The sequence below is a fragment of the Molossus molossus genome, unplaced genomic scaffold (assembly GCF_014108415.1).
Source record: "Molossus molossus isolate mMolMol1 unplaced genomic scaffold, mMolMol1.p scaffold_m16_p_8, whole genome shotgun sequence".
NCBI classification, from domain to species: Eukaryota; Metazoa; Chordata; class Mammalia; order Chiroptera; family Molossidae; genus Molossus; species Molossus molossus.
This window is the reverse complement of record NW_023425402.1, coordinates 5592620-5610987: the sequence shown is the minus strand read 5'-3', so window position 1 is coordinate 5610987 and position 18368 is coordinate 5592620. Positions and strand designations below refer to the sequence as shown.

Here is an 18368-nt window from a genome sequence, read left to right as displayed (position 1 = left end):
GCCCTCGCTCTGCACGTGGAGGTGGCCTTCCCCTGCAGACGTCCCCCAGAGGGAACCTGGGCTGGACACCACCCAGAGTTACCCACGTGGCCCTTCCTGAGGCTGCTGACGGGAGTGGGGGCAGAACAGGGGCAGCCAGGAGCCAGAGGAGCCCGTGGAGGCTGGAGGCGCCCTGCAGGCCGAGTGCTCAGCAGCCGCTCGGCCCAGGGCCCACTGGGGGCAGTGTGGCCTCGGGGTGGGCAGGGAGCGGTGACTCCAGGAGCGGCTGCCCACCAGCCCGCCCTGTGGTCTTGGCTACATTGCTCCACTTGGCCTGTCCATTTCTCAGCTCCCTCCTCTGGCCAGGCCAGTGGTTTCCAGACTCTTTCCTCAGAAGCTGATGCTCATTCAGCAGAGCTTGTGGAAACACGCGTGAGGACCCGGTGGAAGCAGACTGCTGCCTGGCCACCCGTCACTCACTGGCCGCTCGTGTTCACTTGCAGAGCCTGCAAGGTACCAGCTGCTGCCCTAGGTGCCGGGGCCGTGGCAGCGCGCAGGACGCCCAGACCCTGCGCCCTGGGCTGGACGTTCCAGTGGGAGGGCGGAGGGTCGAGAGGGCGCCCGAAGGAAGTGTATAGTATTGCAGGTGCGATGAGTGGGAACAGCCAGTGCAAAGGCCCAGAGGTGGTCCTGCCTGGTGTGTGGGAGGAACAGCAGAGGCCAGTGGCTGGAGCAGGGTGAGCAGGGGAAGGTAGGGGGTGGAGGTCGGGAGCCTAAGGGGGAAGGTGGGGTGGGGCCTAGGGACCCGTGGCAAGACCTTGGCTTTCACTCTGGCTGAGATGGAAGACTTGAAGCGTGGAGGGATGGGCTCTCACTGGGGCTGTAGTGGGTAGCTTGGGCTGCCAGGTAGGCAGTGGACTGTGCCTTTGTGGGGGTGGGTGGTAAGTGTGGGAGGCGGAGACCCGCGAGGAGGCTTCTGCGAAGTCCAGGCCAGAGACCTGGTGCCAGACCCCGGGCGGCAGCAGCAGCAGAGGAGACGGCTGGGTTCTGGATCTGTTTTCAAGGTAGAGCCAGTGATAGTTGGTGATAAATCAGGGTTGGGCATGAGAAAGTCATGGTTGTGTCCAACGCTGGTCTGGCTGGGCAGGGTCTGGGGGTCCAGGCTCAGCTCTGGGCCTTTGGAGTTTGAGATGCCTGCTTGATGGCCAGGGGGAGCAGGCAGGGGTGGGAGCCTGGAGTTCAGGGCTGTGCCACCAGGTGGCCTGGGAGAGAGTGGAGAGAGAGGAGGGGCCGGAGACTGAGCCCTGGGTCAGCAGGGAGGCGGAGGGGCTGCCGAGAGGAAGGGGGGGGGGGGACTGGGAGAGGAGAGCCAGGCGGCCACGTGGGGGCTGGCGCGGCCAAGTGCTGCGGGGGTCCAGTGTGGACCGGCTGGAGGGCTTGGGGCCGGAGCTCCCAAACCACAGCCTGGCGGTCCAGCCCTGGGATCGGTCCAGCCCGGGCATCACCTGGCCTGGCCGGCTTGGCCGCACTTTCCTTCTGGTTTTGGCTCTGTCCCTGCCCAGGGCTCAGGCCCCTTCTCCCAGCGGAAGCCCCAGAGCTCCAGCGGGGCCTTCCTCCTGCCGGCCTGGCTGTGATGTCAATTACCCGGAGTGACGGTGATGGGACTTTCATCGGCTTGTGTTCAATAATGTTAATACATCCCATTATATTAATACAGAGCCGCATATTACACACAGAGCAGCACATTAACGTGGGAGGCGCCAGGCAGGCACTGGGGTTCATTTCCTCCCGCCTGGCCACGCCCCAGGTGCTCAGCCTGTGTGCCGTGATCGCGGGGACACAGGTATAATTACAGACACCCCAGGGGCCCCCTCACTGAGGTTGTCCCAGCTCTGCCCATCCTCCTGCAGCCTGTGGGCAGATCGGCTTCGTGTGTGTGTGTGTGTGTGTGTGTGTGTGTGTTTTAAATGTTTTTATTGATTTTAGAGAGAGAGAGGAAGGGGGACAGAGAGAGAGAGAGAGAGAGAGAAAGAGAGAGAGAAACATCAATTGGCCGTATCCAGCACGCCCCCTACTGGGGATCGAGCCCACAACCCTTGCATGTGCCCTGACCGGAATTGAACCGGTGACCTCTCAGTGCACTGGTCAACACCCAACCAACTGAGCCACACCGGCCGGGGCTTGGCAGGTTTTGCAGAAGAGACTTTTGGTCATCGCTCCCACATTGTGAAGGCCCATCACTCTGTCCTTACCTGGTGAAGCCAGTGGGGCAGGGGTCATTAGCTCCCATTGAACAGATGTGGAAACTGAGGCTTGGAGTTGGGAAGTGGCATGCTCAGGGGATGGGGAGAGGCCTGGCAAGGACTCTTGACCCCCTGTCCCGGCTGCCTCCATGGTGCAGGGGTGGTATGGGCGCAGGGTCGGAGGCGGGAATGAAGGTGGGGTGTGAGGCTGGAGCTGGAGTCAGCCAACCCTGGATCCAAATCCCCGCTTGTCACTTGCTGTGTGATTTCGTTTTAGAATTTCTTGGGTCTCAGTTTACTCATCTGAAAATGAAGGTAATAAATAGTATTCACTTCATGGGGTTATTGTATACAGATTAAAGGAGATAATCCCTGTGAAACGCTCATTAAACATTAGCCACTGGTTAGTGGTGTTATCACCACTGACACCTGCACAGCCCCTTGCCTGCTGCCAGCCCCTGTCCAGCTATCAAGATGCCTGGGCCTGGCCCAGCCAGGTGCATGCCCCAGGCCCTGCCCAGCTGCACCTTCAGCTTGGCCCCGGGGACCGCAGCCACCTGAGCTGGCCCCGAGTCCTTCCCTCTGACACGTGGGTGTGGCCCAGCGCTGCCTCTTCCTGGCCCACAGGAGCCCTGTGGGATGGACAAGTCCAGCTTTGCATCAGATAGGTCTGGCTGCCGCCCCTGCCCAGTGCTGGTGACAGGGCACCTGCCTCAGCTTCCTGACCACATCTCCTGTGGCTCCGTGGAACCTGCCTCCGGGGGTGAGACTATAGCTCATTGCTGCACCGGGAATGCAAATCGAGGTGTAACTATGGTTCGCTTCCCTCTTTCCAAGCTTCCTTGACATCGATTCTCCCATGGGAGCCCCTCAGTGAGGTGGACAGAGCCCAGGTTCTTACCCCCTGTGTCCACTCAGCAGCTGAGGAGACTGAGGCCACAGAGCCGGGCAGTGGGTGGGGGTGGCAGCCTGCCTCTCACCTCCAGAACTTGGGCCTTGAGCCCTTTGGGAAGGGGCGCAGCGCTGTGGCTCCACGGGCTGCCCAGGGCGCTGCCCCCCCCCCCCCCCGCCCGGGCTCGGCGCGCCTCTGTCCCTGGCCTCCCTCACATGTATCACTCTTGACAGGGTTACAGAGTCAGCATGTAAAACCTGCAAAAGTGAGTGTAATTTATTGATCTACATTTTGCTTATGAAATAGGACGAGTGCTGATTTGAGGATCTCGCCTGCTCTCAGCCACGTGCCCCACCCCCCGCCCCCCGCCCGCTCTCCTGGCCTCTTCGGCAATTCCTGTCAGCCGGCCCAGGCTCTCCCACCGAGCCCTCCGCTCTTCTCGACCCCGTGCCTTCTCGGCTGCCCCGTTCTTCCTGGGCCCCTAAGAAAACAGTGTTTAAAATGGAGAAACAAGGGTCTGAGTGAAGTGCTTTCTGGGGAAATATTTGTTCAAAGGCCTGTTGCCTGCATCTGCCTGGCCCTCTCTCGGAAAACATAACTCAGAACGGCCTGGAAATTAATCCAGGCGTCGGCTTGCTCTCCTGATGAGTGGCTGGGCAGGTCCGGGGAGGGCTGCACAGAGACGGGCATGGGACGGTCCCCCCGATCGTCTTCTGGTGTGTTGCTGTGAAATCAGGCAGACCTGGTGCAGCAGACCCCAGGAGGTGAGGGACGCTGGAGGGGAGGCCTGCCCTGGGGAGGGAGGAGAGAGACCTGGCAGCATCTTCTGTGTGCCAGGCACTGGCTGGCAAGGCTCACTTGACAGAGCGATGCCTTTGGCTTGCGCAGGCGAAGCGTCAGACCACGTGAGAACAAGAGCTTGGCCGCTGACAGCTCTGTGGCCTTAGCGAGGCCCAAGGCTCTGCGCCTCGGGGTTCTCACCCCCAAGGTGTTCACGGCACTGTGGAGCCCGTCCTCGAGCTGGATGTAAGGAAGGGATGAAGCGGCCCTGCGTTCGCGGACACCTGCTCTGTGCCAAGAGCTGTGCCAGGGGTCAGAGAATACAGTGGGGGACGGTCCCTGGTGTCACGGAGCTGATGTTGAGGGGGAGATGCATAACAAACTAAACAGGCGAGTAAATAAAGAGCGTGTTAGAAAGTGATCATTGACCTGGCCAGTTTTGCTCAGTGGTTAGAGCGCCGGCTCACACACCAATGAGTCTTGAGTTCGATTCTGGTCAAGGTCACGGACCTCGGTTGCAGTTCATCCCTGGCCCTGGTCGGGGTCTTGTGGGAAGCAGCCAGTCAATGTGCCCCTCTCACATAGATGTTTCTCTCCCCCACCCCCTCCCTCTCCCTCCCACTCTGTCTGAGGATAAATAGAAAAATATCCTCAGGTGAGGATTAAAAAAGAAAGAGTGGGGAAATCAAAGCAGGCGTGGTGGACATGGGCGCCCGGAAGGGGTGGGGAGGGGGATCGCTATTGAAGAGGGTGGTTGGGGAAGGCCTGTGATGGAGCAGTCTTGAAGGGAAGGAAGTGAGGGAGTGAGCCATGTTACATATATGGGGAAAAGCATTCAGGCAGAGGGAATGGCCAGGGCAAAGGCCCTGAGGCAGAGTGTGCCTGGCGTGTTCATTGTACCGCACGGAGACCGGTGTGGCTGAAGCCGCGACCAGGAGTATTTGGAGAGGAGGTCAGGAGTAATACGTGTGAACATGCTTTGGTAAAATGCCAAGTATTGCTGGTAACTTTTACAGCTTGCCCTACACTGAGCTCTAAAGGGCATTTTATTAACACCTGGCAGGGCTCCCAAAGAAAGGCTGGTATGTGAATTTTGCTGAAAGGGGAGGCTGTTCTCTCTCCTGTCTCCTGCCCACCTCGATGGCTGCGGGGGGACAGGAGCTGTTCCCAAGCTGTTCTCCCGCTATGCTGCCAGGAGGAAAAGAGGCGCCTGGTGCCTGGGGGCCATGCTGTGGGGTGGGGTGACGGTAATGGTCTGCGAGGGGCCTTGACCCGGCCAGTGGGCCCTGGTGACCATGGAGCTGCCCACGCAGTCCGGCTGTGCCTGCAGCCTCAGGGAGAGAAGCCGCGGGCCACGAGCCCACTCTCGGGCAGCCTGGGGTGGAGTTGGTGATCCTAATTAAAAGCTTGGGTCCAAAAGGCTTGATGATAGAATTTCTAATTAAATCATTTCATCTCGTCTGGGAGACAGAGGTTTGCAGATGATCCTTTGTGTTGGAGACAGATGGGCCACTTCAGTCCATAGTGTGACAGCCAGGAGTGGAGGCGGGGCTGAGCCCAGGAGGAAGCAGGGCTGACCTCCCGCTGCTGCCCCAGGGCCCTGCCCACCCTCCTCAGCACTGGGGCTGCCGCCATCACCCTCCGATGCTGCGTGTCTGCGTGCACACGCACGTGTGTGGCCCACTCGTGTAAGGGGAAACTGAGGTTTTACATGACAGTTTGCATGGGCCCTGGGCTAGTTCCTCTGGGTTCAAATCCTGGCTCAGCTCCTCACTCGCTGTGTGATCTTGGACAAATCTGGGGAGAATAAGAGGGCCTGCTCCGTAGGGTTACAGTAAGAGTGGAGGTTAAGGCACATGAATGCGCGGACAGGTCTTGGCACTGAGCACTCAGTAAATCTCGTTCCCGCGGCGCGGACCGCAGGTGTGCGGAGGGCGAGCCTGCCACGTCCGGGCCTGTGGGCGGAGACGAGTGGGGGGCTCTCCTGGGGCCAGGGCTCCGTGCCCGTGTCCGCGTCGGGGTGATCTGCAGGAACCAGCCACCCCAGGCTGCGGCTTAAAACACGCACACGTGATACGGCTGCACCCCATGTCTCCACGGCTGGCTGGGTGCTCGCCTCCTCTCCTCGGGGACGGCTGCTCTGGAGCATGCTGGTCACGGCGGCAGAGGGCACGTGTCCCTGCGGGCTCCCCACTGCAGGGAAGAGCTCTGGCCTCGAAGTGATCGTTGTTCCTGTTTGCAGCTCACTGGCCAGAACATGTCACGTGGCCCCGGCCAACTCAGGGGCCGGGAGTTGAACCTTGTGCCAGGAAGGCAGGGGGCTGGAGCTGTCTCAGGACCAGTGCCCATCATCAGTCGTGTACATACCATTCCTGATGGTCTCTCACTAGAGGGCCAGCTCCCTGGTGGCCGGGCTTTGTCCATGTGCTTGGCCCAGTGCTCAGTAGGTGCTCGGTGAGCCATCACACGCACCATGAATTCATGAACGAATCCCTGGTCTCAGGTCTGCGGGTGTCTTGGCGAGTAGGGGAGGGGGCTGGTGGCGTGGGAGCAGCTGAGGCGAAGGGACCACGTGGGCCTCGTGTGCGACTGTGTTTTAAGGCCTTGTCTCCTCAGCCCCTCACATCCACTGCTCAGGTATGTGGGAAGCGCCGCGGCCCGCCGTGTGAGAGTGAGTCCTGGGGGACGGGACGGGGCGGGGGTTCAGTCCCCAGGCCTGGGGACGGCAGGCGGGAGACTGAGCTCCTGGGGTGGAAAGACCAGCAGGCTCAGCTCTCAGGCGAAAGATGAGTCGGACTTGGAGGCTGGGCTGGACAGGCCATCGCTGGCATGGGGACACAGGTCTGCTGGCCTGGGGCCAGGCCCCCGGGGGACCGGATGCTTGGGCTGGGAGTCAACGGCCAGTCTGTGTCCACAGAGCAGAGTAATGAGATCTGATGAATGAGGGCTTCTTGAAGGGAGGAGCCCAGGCCAGCCTGACCTGCATTACTGGGGGTTCTGTGGGAAGTGGCCAGCAGCCCCAAGTGGCTCAGCGGGTGTGGCCCTGGGGGGGCAAGTGGCCTATCCTGGTCCTTCCAAAGACCACCCGGACCCCCGCCCATTCCCCTGCCCAGGGCACTCCCCCTTCCCAAGCTTTGGAAATCCCTTCTGTTCTTTGATATTTGTGGGGGCACCTGCATAGGGTTTGGGTGTGTGAGGCTCCTCAGGATTATCCCAGGCTGTGGGGTCGCTCCTGTCTTCTGCTCTGGAACCTGTCACAGCAGGCCTGGTTGGGGCTGACTCTCCCTGGCACCAGGCAGTTGGACTCTCTCCACAGCTCCCCTGCGAGGCCCCCAGGAGTTCCTGGTCCCCCCAATGCACTTCAGCCTGGAGGCATTTCACTCCGAGGACCTCCTTTTCCAGCCCCCCCCCCCATCTCTGAAGGTGGCTTATTTACATCCACGTCCTGGCACCTGGCAGACAGGAGGTGCTCAGCGCTCCAGGGGGGCGCGTGCAGCCCCCACTGCACCCAGTTCTCAGGGAGACCCCCCTTTCTCCCGGCAGCACCTCTCGCTCTGGGCACCGTGTCTCTGCAGCGAAGACCCTTCACGGCTCAGGCGGTGGGGTGTCGGGGGTGGAGGATGGTGCCCCTAAGCCCGGACAGTGCAGGCTGTGCCTTTGGAAGCTGGCCCCTCTCTGACCCCACGTTCCTGCCTGTGTACTTCCATGTACCTCAAGTCCTGGCTGCATTTCCCCCCCTTTTTGTTATTCCTCACCTGAGGATATTTCTTGCCCATTAATTTTTAGAGAGAGTGGAAGGAAGGGAGGGAGGAGAGAGAAACATCGATTGGTCGCCTCCCTCACATGCTTACAGGGGCTGGGAATTGAACCTGCAACCCAGGTACGCGCCCTTGACTGGGAATTGAACCCAAGACCCTTGGGTGCATGGGCTGACGCTCCAACCACAGAGACACACTGGCCAGGGTGCCTGGCTGCCTTTTATCTGTGAAGAAACAGTGGTGCTGAGAGTCGGTGCGGAGGCCTCAAGCAGCCAGGGTCGGAAGGGCCAAGAGCAGGCAGCCCGCTGCAGGTCTGCCTGGCCCCATGCAGGGTCCCTGCTCCCGGGCCTCGGGGGTGCAGGTGGGCAGGTGGGGCCCCCAGGTCTGTGTGGACCCTGGCCCAGGCTGGGTTAGTGGCCCCCACGGGGCTGCCTGGCCTGGCCTGTGGGTAGTACGGAAGGAGCAGTCAGCTGGTGGGGCGGGGGGTGGTGGTGAGCAGGGCCTGAGGCCGGGACTCAGGGTGGTGAACTGGGAGGCAGCACGCTCTCTTTGCCTTGTTTCAGGCATCTCCTGGCTCTGGTACTCAGAGGGCATTTTCATCTCTCTGAGCCTCACTTTCCTCATCTGTAAAATGGGCCCCAGGGCCCCAGCCTTGCCTCCCTCCCGGCAGTAGTCTCTAGCGTTTGCCGAGGCCCCATGCTTTAAGCACTTTGCGTGTGCTCACTAATGCAGTCCTTGCTGTTGTTGCTATGACACTTCAGAGGGGAAAGAACTGAGGCCCGGAGAGGCCTCTTGCTTGCCTAAGTCGCGCAGGATGACAGAGCAAGGTCGCGCAGCCCCGGCGGCGGGCTCCTGTGTGTGCTGGGAGCTTACGGGTGTGCCAGCATAGGGAGGGGAGGGAAGAGGAGGTGCTTTTAGACACTAAAGCTCACAACAAGAGGGTTGGGGTTTCTCAGGGGGCCCTGGGGTATCCGTGGTGATGGACATCCTGCCACTTGGCTCAAGGTGTCCCAGGCCTTGTGCTGGTCCGAGGTTTCACTCCTGCCTGTTCTGAAAAGCCTTGAACGAAGCAGTGGCCGCCAGGAGACTGTGCCCTGAGTGGGCTGAGATGCCGAGCAGTCGGCCACCTCCCAGCCCCCACTCCTGCTCCGGGTGGTGTGGGACGGGGCGGGCGTCTCTCAGTCTGGGAGCCAGTGATCCACAGCCTGAGCGGTGTGCAGTCCCCAGACCTGGTGCGTGTGGCTGCGGGTTAGCACAGCAGCCCGAGAACAGAGTCAGGCTCTAAACACACGTGTGTGCACAGACACAGCGCACATATGTGCTCACACACGTGCATACGTGCACACGGGCCTTCGCACTGGCTGTTTTCCTCTGCAGGAAACACTCTCCCTCACATACCCACGTGGCTTCCACCTTTGTCTCCTTGGGGTCTTGGCTCAAATGTCACCTGTTAGAGGGGCTTCCCCAGCCCTCTCTCTAATAGTCCCCCTCTCCTCCCCTTTCTTCTCTTTCCTCCTGGACCCTCATCCCACCGAAGACCTCTGGATCACCTTTCCACTGACATCTCTAGATCGGGAGCCGCACGAGGGCCCTGGTCACCGTCTGTCCCCAGTACTCGGCACCACACCTGGCAGGTTGCCACGCTCAGTGCCTGTGGTGGAGGAATAAAGAATGAGGGTACTGTGCACGCGTGTGCTCAGGGCGTGTGCTCCAGCACGTGTTGTGTATGCACACGCGCACACACAGATGCACTTGGCACTCATCTTCGTTGTTGCTCAACCCTGGAAGCAGCTTTTGTCTCTCTGCAGTGGCATGAGCCTCGTTGAAGCCAGAGGGGGCAACAGGCTCATCCATGCACACCCTGCCCTTCAGTCCTCAGCCCTCCTGGAAGGGATCCACCGGGTGCCAGCTGCAGACAGTGTGTCAGGCAGGGGCGTCCCACCCGCCCCCTTCCCAGGGCATCCCACAGTGCAGTGGGTATTGACTAGTTTTGGGGGTGGGATGAATCCAGTCCCCCCTGCTCCCCACGTGGCCTTCCTCAGAACAGTGGGGTGCCTTAGAAAGCCTGTTGAATTGACACGTAGACCAAGTGTCCAGACAGCTCAGAGGATGTGCCCGGTGCCCTTGGAGCCGCTGGCTCCGTGCCGTGGAGAGTCTCAGCAGACTCTCTGGAGGATGAGGGCATAGGGAAGGCTGCTCGGAGGAGGTGACATTTGAGCTGGGCTCTGCCTCACAGGGAAGATTTGCATGTGGGGACATGAGGTCTGAGCTCTGTGGACAGAAAGGAAAGAGAAAAATACATACAGACAGACCTAGAGTAGGACACCTGTGGTTGGCTGGGTGCTGCTGGAATCGGGATTCTTGCTGACTCTTGTCCTCTGAGGATATGACAGGAGATGCTGTGTCCTACTGTGTCCTACTTTTGACTGCAGGCCGTGTTGGGAGAAAACGTCAGAAGTAAGACACAATTTTCTAATTAGGAGGAGAGTGGATTCCCGGGTGGGTGATTAGGGCCAGGCGAGGGGAACGCAGGCTGCCCCAGGGCCTGGCAGCCGACTCCACCCCCTTCTCCAGCTCAGCTCCCAAGTCAGGGACTTCTGATCGGAGGCACGAGTTGGAAATTGCATTCATTTTGTTCTGTTTTATTGTTGACAAATTAAAAAATGTGGACATTTCAGACACATATACAAGCTCAACAAATAGGGCTGAGCGCCCATGTGTCACCACTGAGGCGTTGTCAGCTCTCGTGCACTCCCCCCCCCCGCGATGTCTTTGAAGGACACCCCAGACCTTGTTAGTTCACTTCATCTCCAATATTTTATTGCATCTCTCTCAAACAGTGGGTGTCAGCGGAGACAGGGTTGCCCCCAGGGGACATTTGGCCATGTGTCACCATGAGGGGAGGGTGTGCTCTGGCATCTGGTGAGTAGGGGATGGGGACGCTGCTATACCTCCTCCATGGCACAGGACAGCCCCCCAACAAAGAAATATCCCCCCAAAGTATTAGTGCTGAGGATCAGACAGCCTGCGCTGAGACACAGGGACTCATAAACCAATCAACCAAACAGACTGCAACTGTAACATCATTTATCAGACCTTAAAAATAGCAACACTGTTTAAATTAACCATCAGATAGCCAATCCGAGGCTATGTTTAGATACAGGGGTAGGGAACGTGGGGCCCTCGAAATCAATACCAGCTCACATCACAGCCTCGCCACAGAGAAGCAGCCCCAGCCATCACATTAGGGCTGAGTTAATTAAGTGTTTGACCAAATATAGCAGGCTGATTTTTAAGTTGACAATTTTGTATGGCCCACGAATGATGTTATAAATATCCAAATGGCCCTTGGCAGAAAAAAAGGTTCCCCACCCTTGGGAGGGTGGTGTTTTCCTGCGAAGTTGTGTCCAAGGCAGAGACCCGGCTGGCGCAGGCGGGAGAGGCCCATGTGCTCACTGAGATTCACACGTGGCTGGGTCTTGTGGCTGGGTTCTAAACGGGCTCTGTTTGCATGGTTCCACATGCAAAAGGTTCAGAGGGTTCAAGGTGAAAGGTCCCTGCCCAACCCTGCCCCCAACCAGTTGGTTCCTTCCCCAGAGACACTGTGACCATTTTGTTTCAGGGCTGTGTGAGTTTATAGCTGAGTATGCTCGCCCCTCACACAATAAGCAGGGTGCTGCTGTGCCCAGGTCTGCACCCTGGTTCTCGCTGCTGCTGTTTTTACCCCATGTTTGAGAGTGCGGTCCAGAGCAGTGCGTGGAGGGCTGCTGTGTTCCTTTTTGCAGCTGCATAGTATTCCTTGTGTGGCTAAAGCTTCTTCCATCAGCCCGTTTCCAAAGCGTTGCTATTGCAGAGGGTGCTGCAGTGCATGGCGGAGAAGGTACCACGTTATAAAGACCACAGAACTGCAACGAGAGGGCTTCGTGGCTCGGAAAACCCAGAGCAGCACTTGTGCGTCGCCCCACCAAGCCCCCCGCCCCCCAGGACCGGGTCCTTGCCCATGAGTGGGCTCAGTGGTGGGCGGCTGGGCCTGCCTGGTGGGCGTCGAGGGCCAAGCGCGGCCTGCACCCTGGTTTTTCTTGGGGGTAGGGACACCAGAGGCAGGGATGAGGTGGGCAAGCAGCTGTCCAGAGGGCATCCCAGTCCTCTCGTCCCGGAACGTTTCCCCACCTTCAGCTCTGGCTGTGAGGTTTCCTTTTGTTTTCTGTTTTTTTGGGCCAGGATTGAATCTTAGTGATCCGCTAAGGTGATAAATCTTAGATTTGACATCAGCCCAGATCAGTATGCCCACCCTTCACACCTCACCCTGGACAGCGGAGGGCAGGGCCGGGCGCGGGAACAGTGCGTGTGGTGTGCGTGGAGGTGCGAATGGTGGGGCGTAAGCACCTGGGGAGCCTGGGCAGCGAGAGTCCTGTGGGGGGCACTGGGGAAGTGAGTGCGGGGCTGGGAGGAGGGGAGGCGAGATCCTCAGGCTGGGGGATGTTAACAATGGGAGGAAGGGCAGCTTAAGGCTCCTCATCTCACCTGGGCCTGAGGCGGGACGGTGGGCGCTGTGGGCCAGGTAAGTGCTCCTTGGCTGGGGTAGTGGGGGCAGGGGAGAGGCTGGAGGTCTGGAGTCTGCTGTTGAGAGGCTGTGGGACTGGTGGGCCCTGCCTCTTGGGCCCTGAGTCCTGGGCCTTCCCAAAGGCCCTGCCCACTCTGGCCTCCTGGGATTCCATCCATGAGAGGGTAGGGCTAGGGGAGCTGGAGCCGGGGCTCTGTCTCCTCTGAGCTGGGCAGGAGGAAGGAGCCTGAGCCCAGAGGGAGTTGTGGGGACAGGGTCTGCTGGGTGGTGATCTAGGGGCTACCTGGGGAAAGGAGATGGACCCCCACGGTCCCATCTTACTACCCTCACCCTACCCCATCCCCAGGCCAAACCATTTCACACACCTGGGGATTTTCCCCAGCTGAGATCTTCCAGCTCTTTATGTAAATCAAGGCACCCAGAGGTCCCTCACGTGTATGTGCATGTGTGCACACGTGTGCATATACAAGTGTGTGAGAGTGTGCACAAGTATGTGCATGCATGTGCTTATGTGCAAGTATGTGCATGTGTGCACGTGTGTATGCATGCATGAGATTCCCAATGGCTTGTATGTGTGTGTTGTTGGGGGACCATCGGCCACAGGCCCGGGTAAGGCTAGCTGGGAGATTTTCTGGAGGAGGGTTTGATGCTGACATGCCAGTCACTTCTCCACCTGATGCCAGCCTCACTCCTGCTGGCAGTGGGGAGGGCCACAGGGGGCATGGGGTCAGGAAGAGCTGCCTGGAGGTGGGGCCGGAGCCAGGGGCAGGGCTGGCCAACCATTTGCCCACCATCTCTGGGACTCAGTCACAGGGTGTCCCCCAGGATTAGAGGGGGCAGTGCTGGTGGGAAGGGCTGGGTCAGTTCCGAGGCCATGGGACAGAAGGGAGGTTAGTGTGTAGGGGTGCGGTGCTGGCTAGGCAGGGTGGGGGTGCCAACCCCATTAGTGGCCCCTCTCACCTCCAGATCCCCCAGATCAGCTACGCCTCCACAGCCCCTGACCTGAGCGACAACAGCCGCTACGACTTCTTCTCCCGCGTGGTGCCCTCGGACACGTACCAGGCCCAGGCCATGGTGGACATCGTCCGCGCCCTCAAGTGGAACTACGTGTCCACGCTGGCCTCGGAGGGCAGCTACGGCGAGAGTGGCGTGGAGGCCTTCATCCAGAAGTCCCGAGAGGACGGTGAGTCAGGCGCCCCTGCAGGGTCATGCTGGGGGGCTGGGTGGGGCCCAGCACCGTGCTGAGCACTGACCAAGAGTCACTCTCTGGGCCCTGCTGTGGGCTCTGCCTGCCCTGGGCCGTGCCCCTGGTGGGCCTCAGTCTCTCCTGCAGCACTGGGGACCGGCCTGAGGCCTTGCTGGGAGCTGGGTGACTCCTGGGGGGAGCAGTGGGTGTGAAGGGCTTTTGTAGCAGCGGCCAGGTGGCAGGTGGCAGGGGGCCTGGCATCCCTGGAGTGGAGAGGAGGGCAAGGGGTGGGGTGGACGGGGCCTGCTAAGGGAGGTCCCAGGTGCCAGCTAGCAGGTGCTTGGAGCAAGGGTTGTTTGAGGGATCAGGAACTCGGAGTCCCTAGACTGAGTGGTCTGGTGGGGGTGAGGGGCAGGGGCGGGGAGCCACATCTCACTGCTGGCTGGGCACAGTGTGGTCGGTGCCCCATGGAGGGGGGTTGAGGACCCCGAGCGGCAGTGTGGTCAGTGCCCGTGGGGGTGGGGACCCCGGGCGGCAGTGTTGGTCAGTGCCCTGTGTGTGGGGGGGTTGAGGACCCCTAGTGGCAGTGTGGTCAGTGCCCGTGGGGAGGGTTTGAGGACCCCGGGCGGCAGTGTGGTCGGTGCCCGTCGGGGGGGGGACCCCGGACGGCAGTGTGGTCGGTGCCTGTGGGGGGGGGGACCCCGACGGCAGTGTGGTCGGTGCCCGTGGGGGTGGGGACCCCGGCGGCAGTGTGGTCGGTGCCCGTGGGGGTTTGAGGACCCCGGGCGGCAGTGTGGTCGGTGCCCGTAGGGGTGGGGACCCCGGCGGCAGTGTGGTCGGTGCCCGTGGGGGTGGGGACCCCCGCGGCGGTGTGGTCGGTGCCCGTGGGGGTGGGGACCCCGGCGGCGGTGTGGTCGGTGCCCGTGGGGGTGGGGACCGTGGGAAAGTGTGCTGTCCTCGGGCCCCCGGCCGCCGGCCTGGTGAAGCTCACTGCTCTCCTTCCTTTGAGTCAGCAGCTCCGGGGTAAAGCCCTCGCCCTTGGCGGGCGGAGAGAGGCTGACATAACGGGGTTAACACCCTCGGGGTCTGTCCCAGTGCCCTGCTGAGGGAGGGCAGGCTCCTGGGGCAGGCCGGCCCCTGGTTGGGGGCTCCTCCTGGGCTGGGCGAGCCCTGCCTGCAGGGGTGGCTGACTGAGGGCCATGGGGCTGAGGGGTAGCCGGTGGGGTGTGGGGGGGAGTGGGAGGCAGACCCACCTCTCTGTAGAGAGGGCCCCCACCGCCCCCTCTCCGGGCCTCTCCCAAGGCCCTGTCTTTAAATAGCTCCTGCGGCACCCTCGACCTTGGGGGATGGTGTCTGTGTATTTATACTCATATAACCCTGGACTCTTAACAGCTTTTTCTAAGGACCAGGGTGTCCGGAGGCTGGCATCAGTAACACCCGGAGGGCATAATTCTGCTATAAATCTTGGATAAGCCTCTTTAATTGTACAGCCAAGGCCTCTCGGGTGCTTGCCACTTGGCAGAGAGGGCGGCGGGTGGAGGTGGGGCAGCGCTGACTGATGGCGGGGACTCCCGGCCACCCCGCTCCGGCAGCTGGGCCTGCAGAGGGAAGCGGGCTGCACGGACCCACTCCCATCTCCAGCCACAGGGGTGGCAGCTCCCCGAGCCCCCCCGGTGGCAGTGTCAGATGCTGGTGCCACAGCCCTCCTGGTGGCCGTCATACCCTTTCCTCCTTTGCTCAGACTGGCCCAGCCCCCCCCCCCCCAGGTTCCTCTCCTCCTCAGTGGCTTGAATCTTTCTCCAAACAAGTTTATTGCCTTTCTGTGTAAGATGCAACCTTTGCAGGATTTGGGGACAAAGATCCCGGGTGAGGCAGGGACACAGGTTCAGCATCTTAGCGTTTGGTCATGTTCAGTCCCTGCTATGAGGGACCTAGCAGTCACCCCAGTCTTTGTAGCCCCTGTGTGCCTGGCAGTGCTGAGCACCCGTCGTACTCCTGCTGCCCTGGGTATTCCTCCCTACCCTGTGAGTACGTACCCCCATTCCATAGGGAGGGCCTGAGGCACAGAGAGGCCAAATAATAACTGGCACCAGGTCACACAGCACGTTACTTGTGGAGAAGGGATTTGAGCTCTGGAAGGCTGGCTCCGGGACTTCAGGCCTTAACTGCTTCTGTATTCTTGTCACTCTCTCTGCTCGTTTCCCACTGCGTTAACTGAGACCCATGTGCCCTCCCTGTGCAACACGCGCGCACACATGCACGCACATGTGCAGAACGTGCACATGCACACATGCACATGCACACACTCATGTGTGCACACACGCAGGCATGCACACACGCACACACACACATGCATGCACACACATGCACACTCAGCATTATGAGCGGCAGAGGCATGAGATATGGGTGGAATCTGGGCATTTTGTTTTATCTGAAGCTAAGATTCTATTTAAATTTCCCATAAGCATCTAATCAGGTGTTGGGTAGTTAGAAAATATAATGTCTACTCAAGATTTTTCAGGTCCTTTCAAAAAGTAAGAAAACTAGCTACTGTATCCGAGTCTCCAGCTCAGGGACACTCCTGCCCTGGCACAGGTGCGCCTCACAGTGCTGCTGTCCCTGCTCTCCGTGCATTGCGGAGGGCCTGGCCTCCCACCCAGCTGCACCTCCTGTCCCCAGATCCCCTCGCTGTCCCCCAGTGCAGGGTGCACAGCCCTGGGCCCTGGCCAGTGGCAGCTAGGTCTCCCTGCCCTGCCTGCTACATGAAGTTTATTTGGAGGACCGTCTGTGGGCGAGTGAACAGAAACGGAGAGAGAAAGCCATGTTCCAGCTGGCCAAACTGAAATCAGAATTGAATGGCCAGTAGAAAGAGGCCGCTGTACCTTGTAGCCTAATCCTTGCGAAAGATTAAAGATGTCTTTGGCCGTATCTTGTATTGATTTGTCCTCTGAAGTATAAGCCATCAGTGGGTTGCCCAGAGGAGTGGGGCAGAGAGGAGGGTGTGCTCGCAGGCCGAGGATACAATCGGAGCTGTGGCCAGAGCTTGGCCAGCAGGTCCCGGCACCTACTGTGTGCTAGGCTCCGGGGACCTGCAGAGACCATAATTATGCCCATTTTATAGATAAGGAAACTGAGGCCAGAGGGGGTAGGTCAGTCTCCTATGGCCACACAGCCAGAATGTTTTCTGCGTGGGGAGCTCCTAGGTGGCACCAGCACTGATCGGGACATTGGCCGAGGGCTTAAAGAAAGAGGGGCCTCTCCCCAGGCTCACGGGGGGCTTGGTTCTGGTCCTCCTGGCGAGCAGTTCCAGCACCCTGTGCACGTCAAGGCTGTGCTCCCAGGGTGGGAACAAGATGGCCTTTCTGGGTGTGGCAGGAAGGAGCAGCCCAGGCCGCTCCCTGGGGATATCCTGTCCACTGCGCCCTGGGAGGTTCCAAAGCCTCGTCTCTGTGTTCTGTCCCTGCATTCCCCACTGAGAGTCCCCAGATGCTGATGAGCCAACTGGTTGCTGGTCTGACCTCCAGCTCCACCTCCCAGGGCTGAGGCTCAGACCTGTGTTTAGATGTCCCCTGGCAGTGCAGTGGCATTGGCCTGGGTACGAGCGGCGACAGGCAGGGCGGGGCCTGCGGCCCACGGCTGGGCTGCTTCCTCGTCCTGCTGGCTATGTGCAGCTCTGGGCTCAGCTTCTCTGGCTGTGAATGGAACTCTGGCCTCCTGGAGGCTGCGAGGGGCTGGGGGAGGAGCTTGGCCAGCTGCAGAGAACTGTGCCGGCCCCTCTGGGTGCTCATGTTCCTGGGAGACCAGAGGAGAGGTTGCCCTGGGGCACTCCCAGGATCCAGACACCCCTGAGGGTGGACACTTAGGGTGCCCCCCACCCTTTCTGCTGCCTTCCCTCACCTCCTGACCCAGTCTCCTTCCACTTCTCCCTGCTCCAGCCAGAGCCGCCTCACTGCCCCTCTAACACTCCAGACAAGCCCACCTCGGGGCCTTTGCACTGGCTGGTCCCTCTGCCCAGAGGCTCTTTCCCTGGAGACCCATGTGGCCCACATCCTCAGTGCATGCGGGTGCCTTCCCAGGTGTCCCCATGTCAGGGCCTCTGTGACCACCGCGTCGCACATAGCCTGTCCCCAGCCCGTTACTCTTCACCCCTCTTCCCTGCTCTGTTTCTTTAAAGCACTTGACATGTAAATGTTTATTTGTTTAAGGTCTACCAGGCAGATTTTTCGCTTGTTTTGTTCTCTGCTGCACCCCAGCCTCTAGCATAGTCCCTGACGGGCACCGGTGGTTGCTTAGAGAGGGTTTGCGGAGTGGCTGACTGACCACAGAATCCCCAGCTACTCCTTCTCTGGCCCTGGGCCTGCGAGGCTGCTCTGCCAGCCTCCAGAAGGGCAGACTGAGGCCGGCAGAGCAGAGGCATCGAGGGTTCGGTCAGGCTGCCCTGGGACCTCAGCCTCCTTCCCCCCTGAGCTCCTGCTGTCCCCGGGTCTCTACTGACTCATTGAGGACAGAAATCCTTTCTGGGGGCAGCTGCTTCAGGCTGAAATGTGGGGTTCAGTGTCCTCTCACTTCTCACCGCAGGGCCTGCCTCAGCTGTGTCATCCTGAGGGCTGCCTGCCCCCCGAGGGCGGGAAGGGGACAGGCCCAGCCTTCCAGACCCGCTGGAGGCTCCCAGCTGGCCTGGGCTCCACAGCTTTACCTCACACCTGCGGGTGTGGGGGGGAGCTGGGCGTGGGCCCTGCTGTTGGTGGGCGTGGGGGCAGGACCCTGCCCCGCAGCATCAGGTGCTGAGGGAGTGCGTGGGGGTGCAGGGGCCCCGCCAGCCAGAGGGCAGCCCCACAGGCTCAGGGGAGGGGAGCTTGGACAAGTCAGGGGAAGGGAAGGGCCTGCCAGGTGGGGGAACAGCATGAGCAAGAGTGAACAAGGCAGATGGGACCCCGGTGAGGGGCCTGGCCTTGTCCTAGTGGCC

General features: G+C 60.4%; 1 protein-coding gene across 3 annotated transcripts in view; it reads left to right on the top strand.

Annotated features, from left to right (window-relative positions):
* Nucleotides 1-18368, top strand: part of GRM4 (glutamate metabotropic receptor 4) — a 112689-nt gene that overhangs the window by 38112 nt on the left and 56209 nt on the right. For 2 of the 3 annotated variants that reach the window (XM_036248497.1, XM_036248498.1), the window contains one exon: nt 13183-13399. The exons of the other annotated variant lie outside the window; for it this stretch is intronic. In XM_036248497.1, the coding sequence (XP_036104390.1) occupies nt 13183-13399 (217 nt within the window). The remainder of the gene's footprint in view (nt 1-13182; nt 13400-18368) is intronic. 3 annotated transcript variants of the gene reach the window in all.